This window comes from Dermacentor albipictus, unplaced genomic scaffold, assembly GCF_038994185.2.
Source record: "Dermacentor albipictus isolate Rhodes 1998 colony unplaced genomic scaffold, USDA_Dalb.pri_finalv2 scaffold_11, whole genome shotgun sequence".
NCBI lineage: Eukaryota > Metazoa > Arthropoda > Arachnida > Ixodida > Ixodidae > Dermacentor > Dermacentor albipictus.
This window is the reverse complement of record NW_027225565.1, coordinates 12804224-12817565: the sequence shown is the minus strand read 5'-3', so window position 1 is coordinate 12817565 and position 13342 is coordinate 12804224. Positions and strand designations below refer to the sequence as shown.

The window sequence follows — 13342 nt, the reverse complement described above, 5'->3', positions numbered from 1 at the left end:
TATACCCTGGGTGGCATGCTGCATTGTCCACGAAAAACAATATTTTCCTCGCCTTAGCACCCATTTTGTTTTTCAGCTGCTGCAATAAGTTGCTGAAAAGCGAAGACGTCATCCAAGCCTTCTTGTTGAAATTGTAGCTGCACGGCAATGTCTTCAAATTCTAAAAGCACCACGGCTTTGCAATCTTTCCAACAACGAGCACGGGCAGCCTCTCGAAACTGTACGCGTTAGCACAGAATAGTGCTGTCAAGCTCTTTACTATGCTTGCCACCGTGACAGCTGTCACCTTTAAACGCAAGGGTTTGCTCGGACTGCATATTGTCATGTGGTAGTGACGTATAAAGAACACAGTAGCAATACTGTGGAAGAAGAAACTAACTTTTATTGGGGGAACCTGTGCCCACAAAAACAGACTACACCTAAGGGAGACACGAGTCACGAGGTGAAAAAATCTCGAAAAAAATAAATGTTTTTGAAAATAACATGTTCAGTACCTACAGCTACTGTTCCTTTTTAATTCACCAAGTTTCACATCTCACGGAAGAGTATTTTGCCCGCAATATTAATTTATAACATCACTGTGAGCTGAATTCCGTGCAATAACAACCCTTTTTATCGAGGCGCGTAGCTCTTTTCCTACGCGTGTGATCGCAACCATATTGGTATCGTTGGAAAGAGGAACGTTTCTTCAATTTCCCGCCAAAAGCGGCTCCGCTGGCTCGCCAGTGTCGTTAAAATCCACTAAGAAAAAAGTCCGAATGCACGATCCCATTTGATGACTAGCGCGTGTGATCAGAAACGCATGCTGTGGTTGGCTGTGTGAGGTTCCTGTCGTCTGCTACATTCCGCAAGCGACGCGACGGCGCGTGTCGTAGGTTTGTGACGAATGCGCAACGATGACCGATCCACTGGGGAAATTCGCCACGAGGCGCAACTATGGCAAGAAGAAGCAATCAGCTTGTAACTTTCAAAAGCGTTCCATTCCTTCGAAGAACATGCATCGTCTGCCGCAAATGATGCCAAAGTAGGCCTAGCCAGCTCACCTACGAGCAAGTGGGTTCTGGACAGCGGCCGCGTTCGGCGTGACACTGCAATGTTACAGCGTGCAGATTTGCTCCAGAGGGAGATGAAAGCTCAAAAAACTTCAAGTTCTTGCGTCAACGCCAGCAACAAAGCGGAAGTTGGATTTGCTCACTCGCGCCGACAGTGTTGCAGCCGCACCAGTCGACGCTATCGTCAGTAGGACTCCCGTGAACGCACTGATGTCATTTGTCAAGTGCAAGGTGTGTGGCAGTAGCGTCGCAGTAGGCAAAAGCAAACGGTAATATGACCTCGTCATAAAGATGGTTATCACAAGCGGGTGCTGCGGCGATATCGCGTTGGCGTGGAGCTCAACCCGCGTGAACGGCAATCTTACAGCACACACAATGCAAGCCACCGGGAATCGGCGAACGGTGCTAAACCATGTTTTTGGGACATTTGGGTGGCCGTGGTCAGAGAGACTACATTCCTTGTGGCGTTTAGCCACTTTTACTGCAAAATAGCGCAAAATTATTTCTGCATTTTTGGTTAAAAGTGAATGCATTTCTTTTTTTCTCGTTTTCTCAGAACACCAATTTTTGACTTCTTGCTGATTTGCAGCAGCGATATCTGTACCTTCAAGGCAGGTAGAGCCATAATTTTTGTTGTGGCTTATTTGTAGCTGAGTATGCAAAGTACACAATGGTAGGAATAGATATTGGAATTTATGCTTTAAAATTTTTCAGTTCAGACAGTAGGGAACTCACATTTGGAACAGTGAATATTGAATCGATATAGAGTTACTAATATTAGTTATATCAAAAAGGTATTCCTAACATTTTGTTCCCCATGTTTTCTAGTACTAGGCATGTGACAATATGAATTTTTGTAGCGCGGGTATACTTCTCTTGTTTCTGCAAATGATAAACAATGAATCTCATTTATCTTGAGAAGTAAATGGCCTATTGGAAAAATAATTATTTGAAATCATCACAAGAATCTTAACAAGGTGCGAAGGTTTCATTAATATTGAAGAAAAAAAATGAATATATCAATAGCAGTGTCCCCCCTGAAAAGGACTGTTGTCGCGTTGTTAGTGTGAAGAGAAAGCAAATGTCCTCGGCAGCGAGGAAATCCCCATCCAGATTATTCGCCCAGAGCCTTCTGAGCCATTGGCTATGACTATTTCATGCATCCAGCATAATCGAATGATTTTTTCACATGGTGGCTAGTTTTTTCCACTTTTCTCAACACATTTTTTTGGTAAGCGGCTATTTTCCGGGAGGCATAGTTGCTTGTCTAATCATCCAAATTGAATAATTTTTGCTTTATGTGATAGCTAGGCTCCCAGGGAGTGCAGTAAGTCTATAATACCACATTTCTGCACCTTGAAACATATTCAAATTTTGAGGAAGGTAAAAAAATATATACACGCATGTCTAGTTACAACATCGAACTTTTGTAAATTTGAATAGAACAGAGGTAGAAACACGAGACAATGCTTACTGCACTCCTTGAGCATTCAGGAATATTTTCACATAACATTTACATTTCTTACTGCAAAACATTTTCTGCCAGTCATCCTGAAACATGGGAACAGGAAAAACTGTATAAAATATTTTTCTCGTTACATAGAGAAAAACTAATTACATATTTGCATCAAGAACATTAAATTACATATTACCTGCAAATTTCATTACTCTAGCGACAATAGCAATAATGGTATTGCTTAAGGCCCAGGTCCTCCCTCAAGTGGAATGATAGTGCACTTTTACCGCAAGTTTGAACTGCACTACATATGCTTGCATAATGTGTGGAGGTGCACACCCCAGTACAATTTGGCATCAAAATGGCCTACCTTGTGTTCCTCAGTTCTGCGATGGTCAAGGAAACTGCCATCAAAGTGCACCTCACAAACTGTACACCAGCCCTTGTCCTTCTGGCCACCTTTCCTCATCCTGCATAAGAAATACAAAAAAGTATCACATAAAAGTATGAACTTGCAAAATGTTACAGTCAATTCCCCCCACACACACATGCACACACATAACTTGTGTGAAAATGTGAAAAATTGGCATCCAACAATTGAATTTGTTGGCTGTATATTAGCCATGTATGGATCAGTGTTGCCAACAGGCAACAAAATCAGGAAAAAACTGGTAGAGCGCAACGTACAAAGGAGGAAACAAGCTGAGCTGGCCAGATAAAAGAACAGAGCGCAGACTTCCAACTTGTTTATTAGCGAGTTGCACGAAATTGTGGGGCTTAAATGTCCTCAAAACTGCCCACAGTAGGTTTGAGAGATGCCACAGTGAAGGAGTCGATTAATTTCGACCACCTTGATTTCCGTAACCTGCAATTAAATACAAGTACGTGAGCATTTGCATTTTTGGCTTCGCCAAAATGTGCCACGGCACCCTCCCAGGAGTCAAACCCGTGACCTCCTACCCGGCTGCAGAATGCCACATTGATAACCAACATGGAAGACCACCGTGGAAGATCGCTGAAAAAACCAGAGTCAACCATCGTTACAATGGCCTCTCAGGACCTACATGAACTGGTTCACTTTGAGAACCCCTGGTGGCATGATAACCACAGTTTAAAAACCCGGTTATATACGAACCTCGTGCAACCATACATTATTGGCTATTCTAACATGCCGTTATCAGTCATGAATTATGGTAGATTGAAAAAAAAAAAAGGTGTGAAATTTAAGTTATTTTATGCGAAGGTGCTAAAGACTGCACTGAAAACAAGCCACGGTGGTAGGACTGCATATTCTAGTGGGTCTTTGTAATTGGAGAGTGATTAAATATTCATGTATCCTCCAGTCAGTCATGCTGCTTTTTTTCTACACACTAATTAGAACTGAACCTTTAGCGCAAAGCCCATTCACAAGTTAGTGAATGACACAAGCATTACAAGACAAATCTTTTTGGCCATTGCAGACAGAATGTGGCACGTCAAACATGCCAGTGGTCGTTAGTAGCGATACACTGCACTCAGAAGTGAAATGGACCCACTTAAGGTAATCAGAGTGCTCGGTCTACCTTAAGCTTAATGTCCAAGGTTATTTAATTGCCACAACTAGACAGAAACGGAAAAAAAAAAGTCTCATACACTGTGCACACAGTGAGTGAAGGCGTTATATTAAGAACTCGCAAATTAACTTAATTTGAGGGTTAAGAACAGACAGGGGTTAAACATGCATCGCTTGCCTTTGTAAGCAGTGCATTTGTAAATGTTTCTACTGATGCAAAACGGAAAAACGCTGCGCAAGACCGATGTCTGATCAGACATTAGTGAGAACTCGGATTAACAGCAATGGCAGGCTGAGGATGTTTCTAAGCATTTTTATTGCCCATCTGCAGTGCTTTCCCAGCAATATGCATATTCTATACAATCCCACAAGCTTCGTAACAAGGAAATTTATTGCACGATGAAACTAGTACTCCATGCAGTGTGGGCACAGCTGATGCTGCAATAAAAATAATGCTTCATCACCCTTCTTGACGAGCCTTGTCAGGTGCACGACCTCCAGTTTGTCCCTTGCCATCCGCTCCTTTGGTGGGAGATTTGTGCTCGGAAGCCTTAGATCCAGACGCCTTGGCCCCTGGTTTGGCACCCGATCTAACTGCTGATTTGCCTGCAGGTTGTGCACCCTCTTCTCCGCCTCCCTGAAAAATAAGCAACACTGTTGTCTCTACTCCTCTTGCTCAGTGACAATGGTTTAACCGCTGGGGCTCTAAAAAAAAGTAACAATTGAACGAATATTAATACATTACGCTTCTATAATACCTAAAATGGCCTCCTACCGTGACTGGAGGCTTGGGCAAGGCCCGAAAAGACCGAAACACTGCGTCGAAGTTCCCACACCAGCTCGCAGTGACGTCGTAGGTTTTGATAGCATCTGCTCAAGCCTGGTTAATTGTTTGTTGGCAAGGATGGGCTACACTGCATTCTAAAGGAGCCAGACACTTAACTCTGCAAACTTTTACTGGACCATGACAGCCCAAACACAGAAAGATACTCTGAACCCCTTACATCATACTGAAATAACGGTGCTGGGGTTCTGGCACAAAATTCCAAGAAACTGAAGTTGGGCCTTGATTTGATCTTGTCGTAATCACCGTTTTTAGAAAAATTAATGAAAATAAAAGTTTGGGAATAATACTTTAGCCTGAACTGATTTAGTGTTTCTCTTTGGTGGTCCCTTTATAGGGAGGGACACTAAATAGAGTTAAGTCTGGTGTGGTAGATTTCTCTAGAATCAGTATGCCGGACAAGGTTTCGTTATTAGTGTCGAAAATAAAGGTCAGTTTCCCTTTCTCAATTTCATGCCTGAACGACAGCGCTGGTACATTTGGTAGGACATCACAGCTGACAAAGTATCTTCAATTTTCGCTTCTTTTTCTGAAGTTCTAAAAGCTCGCTCCAAGTGTTTTGTTCCTTTAGAATGCAACTAAATACTTCCTTTTCAATAAACGTAAGTAGTCCCGCAATGCGCTGCTAAATTCTTGTCGCAAGGAGCTGGTGTGGCACCCACAAGCCCAGCATTTTTTAGCTGCAGTTGGGTGCACTGCCCGCAACTTTTCCGGTCACTTGAGGAGAGTGCAAAAATGCCCCATCCTTAAGGAAGACGCATGCTAGCGGCACATTCCGCACAGTGGCATGCTTCACAACACTCCCCCGGCTAAAAATGACATTCGGGGCCAAACACGCGAGCAGCTCCCCACAGCCCACCGCTGTGGGCTCAGTGCCAAACGGTAGGTGCAGAAAGTGGCGTTAGGCCTAGCCTGCTTTGAAGCCACGGCAGACTGCGCCTCAAATACAACTGCTGGCAATCCCAACATGCCTTGAGAACTGTCTCCCTTCAAATCGAATCAATTCGCACAGAAAAGAAGGTGGGCTGCTATTCACAGCATCCATGCTGCCAGCCATTTCGCAGCAGACTACTCTGCGGCCAGACGTGAGCTCCCAGTTGCACTTGCCTTGCATGAAAACTCACGTTCACGCTAGAGGTTTGGCAGTTGCTCGCAATTCAAAATAAAATTAAGGCATCAATTTATTGTAGTGAAAGTTACCTGATGTGATAAATTGTAGCCAACGTTTGTGTCGGTGGCACCACACTCTAGTTGGCTGGAACGGCAGAAATATCGCGTGATCCCATTTTTTTTTTCAGCAACGGCAATCTTGCCATTGTGCATAAAAACCGTGGGAAACCAATTTCTGTGTAGCTAGTGTCCGGAAAACAGTGGACAGCAAGATGATAGTGTGTTTGTACCACAACTATAAAGCATTGTTTTGATTTTTTTAGAGCTTTACCAATTGCCTCCATGTTACTATAAGCACCAGACACTATAGAAGAATTTCCCCCCTTTCACAGCATATTGTGGCCCAAATTTTCAATAGGACAGCCTTAAGACATAGCAGACCTCTTTCAGTGGATTATGTCATGGTACGTTGTCACGAGCATCGCCCGCAGTACACTTGAACCTCATTATACCGATGTTGCAGTGGGAGGCAAAATTACATGCTTATATCCATTATTGCACTTTACTGCAGTATACGTCTAATGGCACGCACATCTCCAAACATGCAAAGAAGAAGGCCTTGTAGCCCACCGAACCAATACGTGGTCACATATGCAATAAAATTTTAATGAAACAACATCAATGAACTTCTCAACACCTGACGCGACAGCCTTTATGACAGTTGCCCTCTGTTCCAATGGTGTTCCACTTTCCACTTGGACAGTTCATATTGCAGTGGTGGTCCAGCCACTTTAGGATTTGGAGCAATTTTTGAACAAGAAAAATGTCGTTCTGGAGCAGTTTAGGAGCAATCACATCGGCAATTCGGAGCAGTTTCGGAGCAGAAAAATTGGTCTTTTGGAACACTTGAGTACAGCAGTAATTTGTAGCCATTTGATGAAGCTCGTTATTACTGTGCAATCAGCAAGTGCTGCTTAACAGTGAACCAAGACACAAAGCCAAAAACTACCAATTAAGCTTGACTTCCCACGGATGGTACTCCATGCACAGTATGTTGCTAAATATACATATTTATTTGGGTAGACAAAGAACTTAAATTTGTAAACAATTAAAGTTTTTATGCTAATGAGAAGAATAAACAGCTTCGACGCCATAGCTAAGAGCAGCAAATAGTTTTAATGAAAAACACGGCACCAAACAGCAAGAAGTTTGCTAGCAAACGTCGAAGTAACTAGGCCTAGTGCTGTCACGCTGGTGGCTTTGGCTGCCAGGGGATCCGAGTGCGAGAACGCCTATTCGAGGCGGCGAGATAATCCTGGGCGCAAGACAGACCTAAAACTACAAATGTGCTAGAACAATTTGCGCTGTCTGGTGCAAGACAATAAGTGCTGGCAAATGACAGATGTGCTTTGATAGTTTTACAGCACTAGACAAAATGTGTATTGCGCCAAATAATGCTGGAAGCTCGACAAGAGACTGAGCATCTATGAACGGTGCCACGATGAGATGCCTCCGTACAGTGGGTCGCGAAGATGGTAATGGCGGTAGAGATCATCATTCATACAATCCCGTATACTCGCTTTCGTTGTGAGGCAGTTTGTCCGCTTCGCGTCTGTCATTTGGCCTCTGCGAATAGATGGGAGTGGATTCGGCTTAAAACCATCAATTTTGTCCCCGATACCCAGCCGACCTTTCGAGGTACTGCCAAGGTAGTTTGTCATGACGAAAATTGGCTGTTGGCCGATGTGACCGCCAAGCTTTCTACAAGCTGTCGCAGAAAGCTTGCTGCTAATATCTTCGTACGAATGACTAACCGGTAATTGCTTCCGAGACCATGCATACTGTGGCGCAGCAGTTATAGCGACGTTCATTAAGTGTCGGAGGTGCGGCGAACTGACCACGCCCACAGCACGGATCACACTTAAGAGAAAGCCCCACAAGCGATGATGAACCCCATGTGAACCTCAGATGATCATGTACAGATGACAAAGAATAGCTTAATAAGTGCCCTCACTAACGTCCCCTCACGCGAGAGCGGCCATCGTGGCTGCGATTCAAAGGGGCGGCAAAGACCTCGTGAAAGGCTTCATACGGGAAACGTGGACAACCTCAGCAGCATGGCAGCGGTGGTCATTTAGAACAATAACTGGTGTCACGCGATAGTTAACCGGAGAGGTCTGCTCCAAGACATTGTAGGGGCCAATGAATCTCAAACTTAAAAAGTTTAACTAAAAAAGAGGAAGCTTAAACTTGTCATACAAGCCAGGAGTACGAACTGGTGTCAGGAGTAGCACTTCCTCGCCAGGGCGGAACACAGGATGCAGGACGCAATCAGAGGCGTCATAACGCTTATTGTGTCCTGTTGCCGTGCTTTGGTGTTGATGCGGGTGGGCTGGCGACAACACAGAATGCAGGACACATTCTTCACAAGAGGATGGACATCGATTGACAGTTGGCGCGAAGAAAGAGACGTCAAGGCGGAAAGAGGGCGAACAACCATAGACAAGGTAGAATGGCGAGTAACCAGTCGTGCATTGAATGGCGGTATTATACGCAAAAGTCACAAATGGCAAAATTGCATCCCAGTTTCTGTGATTTTGTTCGATGTACATGGCTAGCATGTCTGACAGTATGCGATGAAATCTGTCTGTTAGGCCGTTGGTATGCGGATGGTACCTGGAGGTAGTCTTGTGGGTGGTTCCGCAGGCTCCGAGTACTTCGTCTACGAGTTGCAAGAGAAATGCTTTTCCGCGGTCATTCAGGAGTACGCGAGAAGCACCATGACACAGTACAGTCGACTCCCGTTAATACGAAGTTCACGGGGACCGAAATAAACTTCGAATTAAACGAACTTCCAATTAAGCACAAAACAAAAAACAGCACTTTATTTGTGGCGAAATCGAGTATTTTCTCTAAGAAAAATAGTCAGTCATCTTGCTTTGCTTCTTCTTGCTGAATCGCGCTGCTGAAAGCAACGTTACTAGACCAGCTTCAGCTGTAAAACTCCCCGCCCGCGCGCTTACAGCCGCTGTCACCACTTCTGTGACAGCCGTCAGAGAGCAATGCTGTTCCATCGGGCTCCAATGCAGACGCCTCGTCACAGCCTTGAGCTCGTGCGGACGGGCAGTTTGCGAGTGTTTCGCGCTCGCTGGCGTTCTCCCTTGTCCGAATTAGTGATACCACAAGAAAGCGGTATCCACCTACAGCAATAAGATTTATCGCGCCAGTTCGTTAATACTGAAAGAAGGGTAAACTGCACGAAAGGAAGAAACGCATACAGCGAAGTACAGAAGCTGCGTATCTAAATGTCGCGTGTTTCTTCCTGTCGTCTTAACGTTTCGCGCAGTTTAGGCTCACGAGCCTGAATATCCGGCCAAAGTGCGTGATTGTAGGATGATCTTCACATCCCCACCGAAGCTTCTCACCACGCCAAAGAAGCGCTACAAAAAGAAAGATGAGGTCGGTCTTTGTACACACAAGCCACAAAAAAAAAAAAGAAAGAAAGAAGTCTGATTTTTCATTCCGTGAAGACGCTTAATCAGCGAAACTGAAACGTGCGGCCCGTGTTTATCACGGGGTTGAGGGTTCATTAAAGTATTTCTCAGTTATGATGTTACACACACAATCGGCTACGAGAAAGAACGACGTCACTGACGGTTTGCCCGCAGTCCGCAGTTGTCGCTTGCGTTCGATGTCTCGAGTTTGCTCGGCGGCGTGGTTAGCAGCTTTCGCCCGCGATTTGCCACTTGTGATTCTTCAAAATTAAATTTCTTCAAAATTAAATCTTTCCGTTACGTAAGACCATGAGTGGCTCACACCCCCGTAAACGCCGCCTCCCCACTACGACGACAGAAGTGAAGTGAAATTCTACGCTGGAAAGATGAACGGCCACGCAGCCAGCTGTGGAGGACGACGACGAACGCGGGAGCAGTGGCACGAGCGCGTGCCGTGATTTTGCAGAGAGTTCCCGGTCTGCACGAGGAATCGCTCTGTTTCACGCCGAGCGAAGCGTCGCATTGCTGGGAGCAGAGAAAAAGTGGTGCACCGAACTGTTGACATCGTTCGGATAGCGGCCTATGCACCCAGGTACGCAGCACGGCGGCATCGTGTGCTGATATTCTTAAGAAACTCGGCGAAGGCTACAGTTCCAAGGATGACATGCTTGCTGAAATTCGCCGTCAACAACGAACCACAGAATACACCAACGCTGCACCGCGTGCTTAGTCCGGCCCGCCCGCGTAGCCAGCCAGTGAGGAAGTGAAGCCGGGCGCGACTGCAGCACCACGAAGGCGCGGGCGGGTGGCGGTTCCGTGCAACGGCGCCGAGTTTTAAAACTGAAGCTAGTCTAGTAACGTTGGCTGAAAGCAAGTTCTGCAGGCTGTAGATGTGGCGTAACGCTTCTTCCGCGTTACCTTCAGCAGCAAAGAAGCGCTCCGCGAGAGCAACGCTCGCAGCTACATCGGCAGCCTTAGGTTGCAACTCGCTTTCAACGTCATCGTCGCTTTCCTGGGGCCGAATAATCTCTACAATTTCGCTATACGTCAGCGCACCGCACGTTTCGACCGCCTTGTCTACGGCGACGTAATCTTCAAAATTGACGTCCCCGAGAGCATCACCAAAATCAGTGTTGTCAGGCTCGCTTGTTGACGCTTCCTCCGCTGAAATTTCAGAGGCATCCTCCGAAGAAGCTGCCACAAAACCGCAAGCCCTGAAGCAGTTTGCGATTGTTTCTTGCTTCACACGATCCCATGCTCCCGCCAACATGTGGATGGCACTAAGCAGGCTCACCTCGTACTTTGTGGAGCTATCCATACACAAAATCACGCGCTCGAGGAGGTGCCGCCTGTACAGGACTTTAACATACTTGATGATGCCTTGGTCAATTGGCTGCAAAACAGCCGTTGTGTTTGCAGGCAAAAATGCGAGGCGTATTGCACTCAAGGCTGGCACATTCACAAGAGCACTGCAGTGATCGACAAGGAACAACACCTTGCAGTTCGAAACAGCAAACTTGCGGTCCAATTTGCTTATCCAGCTCTTGAAGATTTCGGCCGTCATCCACGCTTTTTTGTTCACCTCATAGTTCACAGGCAGCGTTTTCACGCCTTTAAAACATCTCGGCTTCGCGACTTTCCCGATCACAAGTAACAGACATCGTTCCGTGCCAGTCATGTTTGCCGCGATCAGCACCGACACTCTCTCCTTGTGCGTTTGCCCCCAGCACATTCGTCGTCCTTGAATGTCAGGGTCTTCTCTGGTAGAAGCCGATAGAAGAGTGCAGTCTCATTTGCATTGAAGATGTCTTCTGGTCTGTATTCGACGCCTTCCGGTCTGTATTCGGCGAGATATTCACGCAGCTTTCCGTCCTTCCACGTGGCGCATGTTTCCTGGTTAACGGACGCCTTTTCACCACACACGCTCTTGAAAACCAGGTCATGGCGATCTTTAAAGCGCGTCACCCATCCGACGAAACGAAGACGTCGATCCCCAACATTGCTGCAAGCGTTCGGGCTTTCATCGCAACGATGTCTCCACTGAGAGGAAGTTTGTTGCTCCTGGCCTCCCTAATCCAAGCCAGCAGAGCCTTCTCCAACTCTGGGTAAGCGCCGGTGCGCATTCGCTTCTGAGAAGTCTTGAACTTGTCGTTCTCAAATGCATCCATTATTGTGCGCTTGTTCTTGATGTAGTTTGAAAGCATGTTTGGCTTGATCCCGCACTTCCGCGCTGTCTTGTTTGGCGGCACCTCCCTTCTCAACTTCCTTCAAAACCTCGACTTTCGTTGCCAGGTCGAGCGTGCGATAATGCCACGGTTTGCCATGGCTATAAACTGCGCGACTAGGTACAGTCAATTCCGAATCACCCGTGGAACAACCTAGCCTACGAGCTTCCCGCACAAAGGCGCTCGACCAACACACGCCTCGACATACGCTGCGCACGCTGCAAGACTAATCTCGCACAATCTCGCCACTGCCAGTATGCAGCGCTGCGTGCACCTATGGCACCCGCGTGGCCTCCGCGATCGGCTCCAGCCATGCGCGGCACCCGCGCGTGGCCGCCGGCGGGAGCCGCTTCGCCTCCCGCCAGAGTTGATCGCGGAGGCCACGGCAGCCTTAGCAATGAATAATCGCGCCGCTCCAAGAAGGATGGCGTTGCGGGTGGCTGCGGTGGCGATGGCACCAACGCGGAGCACGGAGCTGTTGCAACACTTGAAAAATTGCACATTCTACCAAAGAATGACGGTCACCTCGAGGATCCCGGCTGAAAATTAACTTCCAATTAAACAATATTACTGGATGAGGACTTCGAATTATCGAGCGATTTCTTCTATAGGATTACATGCAAAATTGACAGGACCAGCACTTCACTTCTAATTAACCGAAAATTCCAATTAAACGGCTTCGAATTATCGGGAGTCAACTGTATTAGGGTGTGCAGTATGAAAGCAGCAACTTCAGAGGCTGAGGCAGAACTCGCACAAGCTGTTTCGGTGTAGCGTGTCAAGTGGTCAACAGCTGTCACAATCCATCGTTTACTGGCAAGAGTCACAGGAAGAGGACTATACAGGTGAATGCCAACAACTTCAAATGGTTGTGACGGGCATGGAACCGGTTGCAGTTGTCCGCTTGGAGCTGATGTAGGCAGCTTTCGACGCTGAAATAGGGTACAGGAAGTGACATACCTCGCTACACTGGCGGACAAGCCAGGCCAGCAGAAGCGACCTTTGATGCGGTCATAGGTTTTCTGGAAACCAAGGTGACCAGCAGTCATGTCGTTGTCAGGACGACAGCCTGCAGGACGCGAGCACGTAAAGAGCATGGCAGGACAGGAACCCAGTGTTGACTGTCAGGCTGATAGACATGACAGTACAGGATGTGGTTGTCATAATCTTAAATTGCGTCAGCTGTTGACGAAGGCAAAGCTCCTTGAAGGTGATCTACGATGCGCCAACAGTAAGAGTCTGCAAATTGACGAGATTGGAAGAATCTGTTGTCGTGTGGAGGCATTTCGTCTGCAGTGGCCAACTAGAAAGCATGTGAAGAGGGATCGTGCGAAAGCTTGTCACGGAAGGTAGTTGAAGGTCCATTGCATGGTGTCGTAGGAAGCGGACAGCGAGAAAGCACGTCTGCAACCTAGTGCTTTTTACCGCACTTGTAGGTACAGTAAAAGCTCGTTCATTCAGACTTCTAGGGACCGTAAATTATGTCCGAATTAACCGAATGTCCGAATTATCGAGCGGACAAAAAAAAAAATGCACGACTTTCATCAACAAGCCTTTATTGCGCAAAGTAATCGAGGATGCTCGTTTGCTTTCGAGCAGAAACCCGCGC

The 13342-nt window shown here is 46.6% G+C and overlaps 1 protein-coding gene across 1 annotated transcript in view; it reads right to left on the bottom strand.

Annotated features, from left to right (window-relative positions):
- Nucleotides 1–13342, bottom strand: part of LOC135914971 (zinc finger protein on ecdysone puffs-like) — a 113633-nt gene that overhangs the window by 33948 nt on the left and 66343 nt on the right. The window contains exons 5-6 of the mRNA XM_065447913.1: nucleotides 4525–4697; nucleotides 2879–2978 (exon numbers count right to left, since the gene is read on the bottom strand). Coding sequence (XP_065303985.1) covers nucleotides 2879–2978; nucleotides 4525–4697 — 273 coding nt within the window. The remainder of the gene's footprint in view (nucleotides 1–2878; nucleotides 2979–4524; nucleotides 4698–13342) is intronic.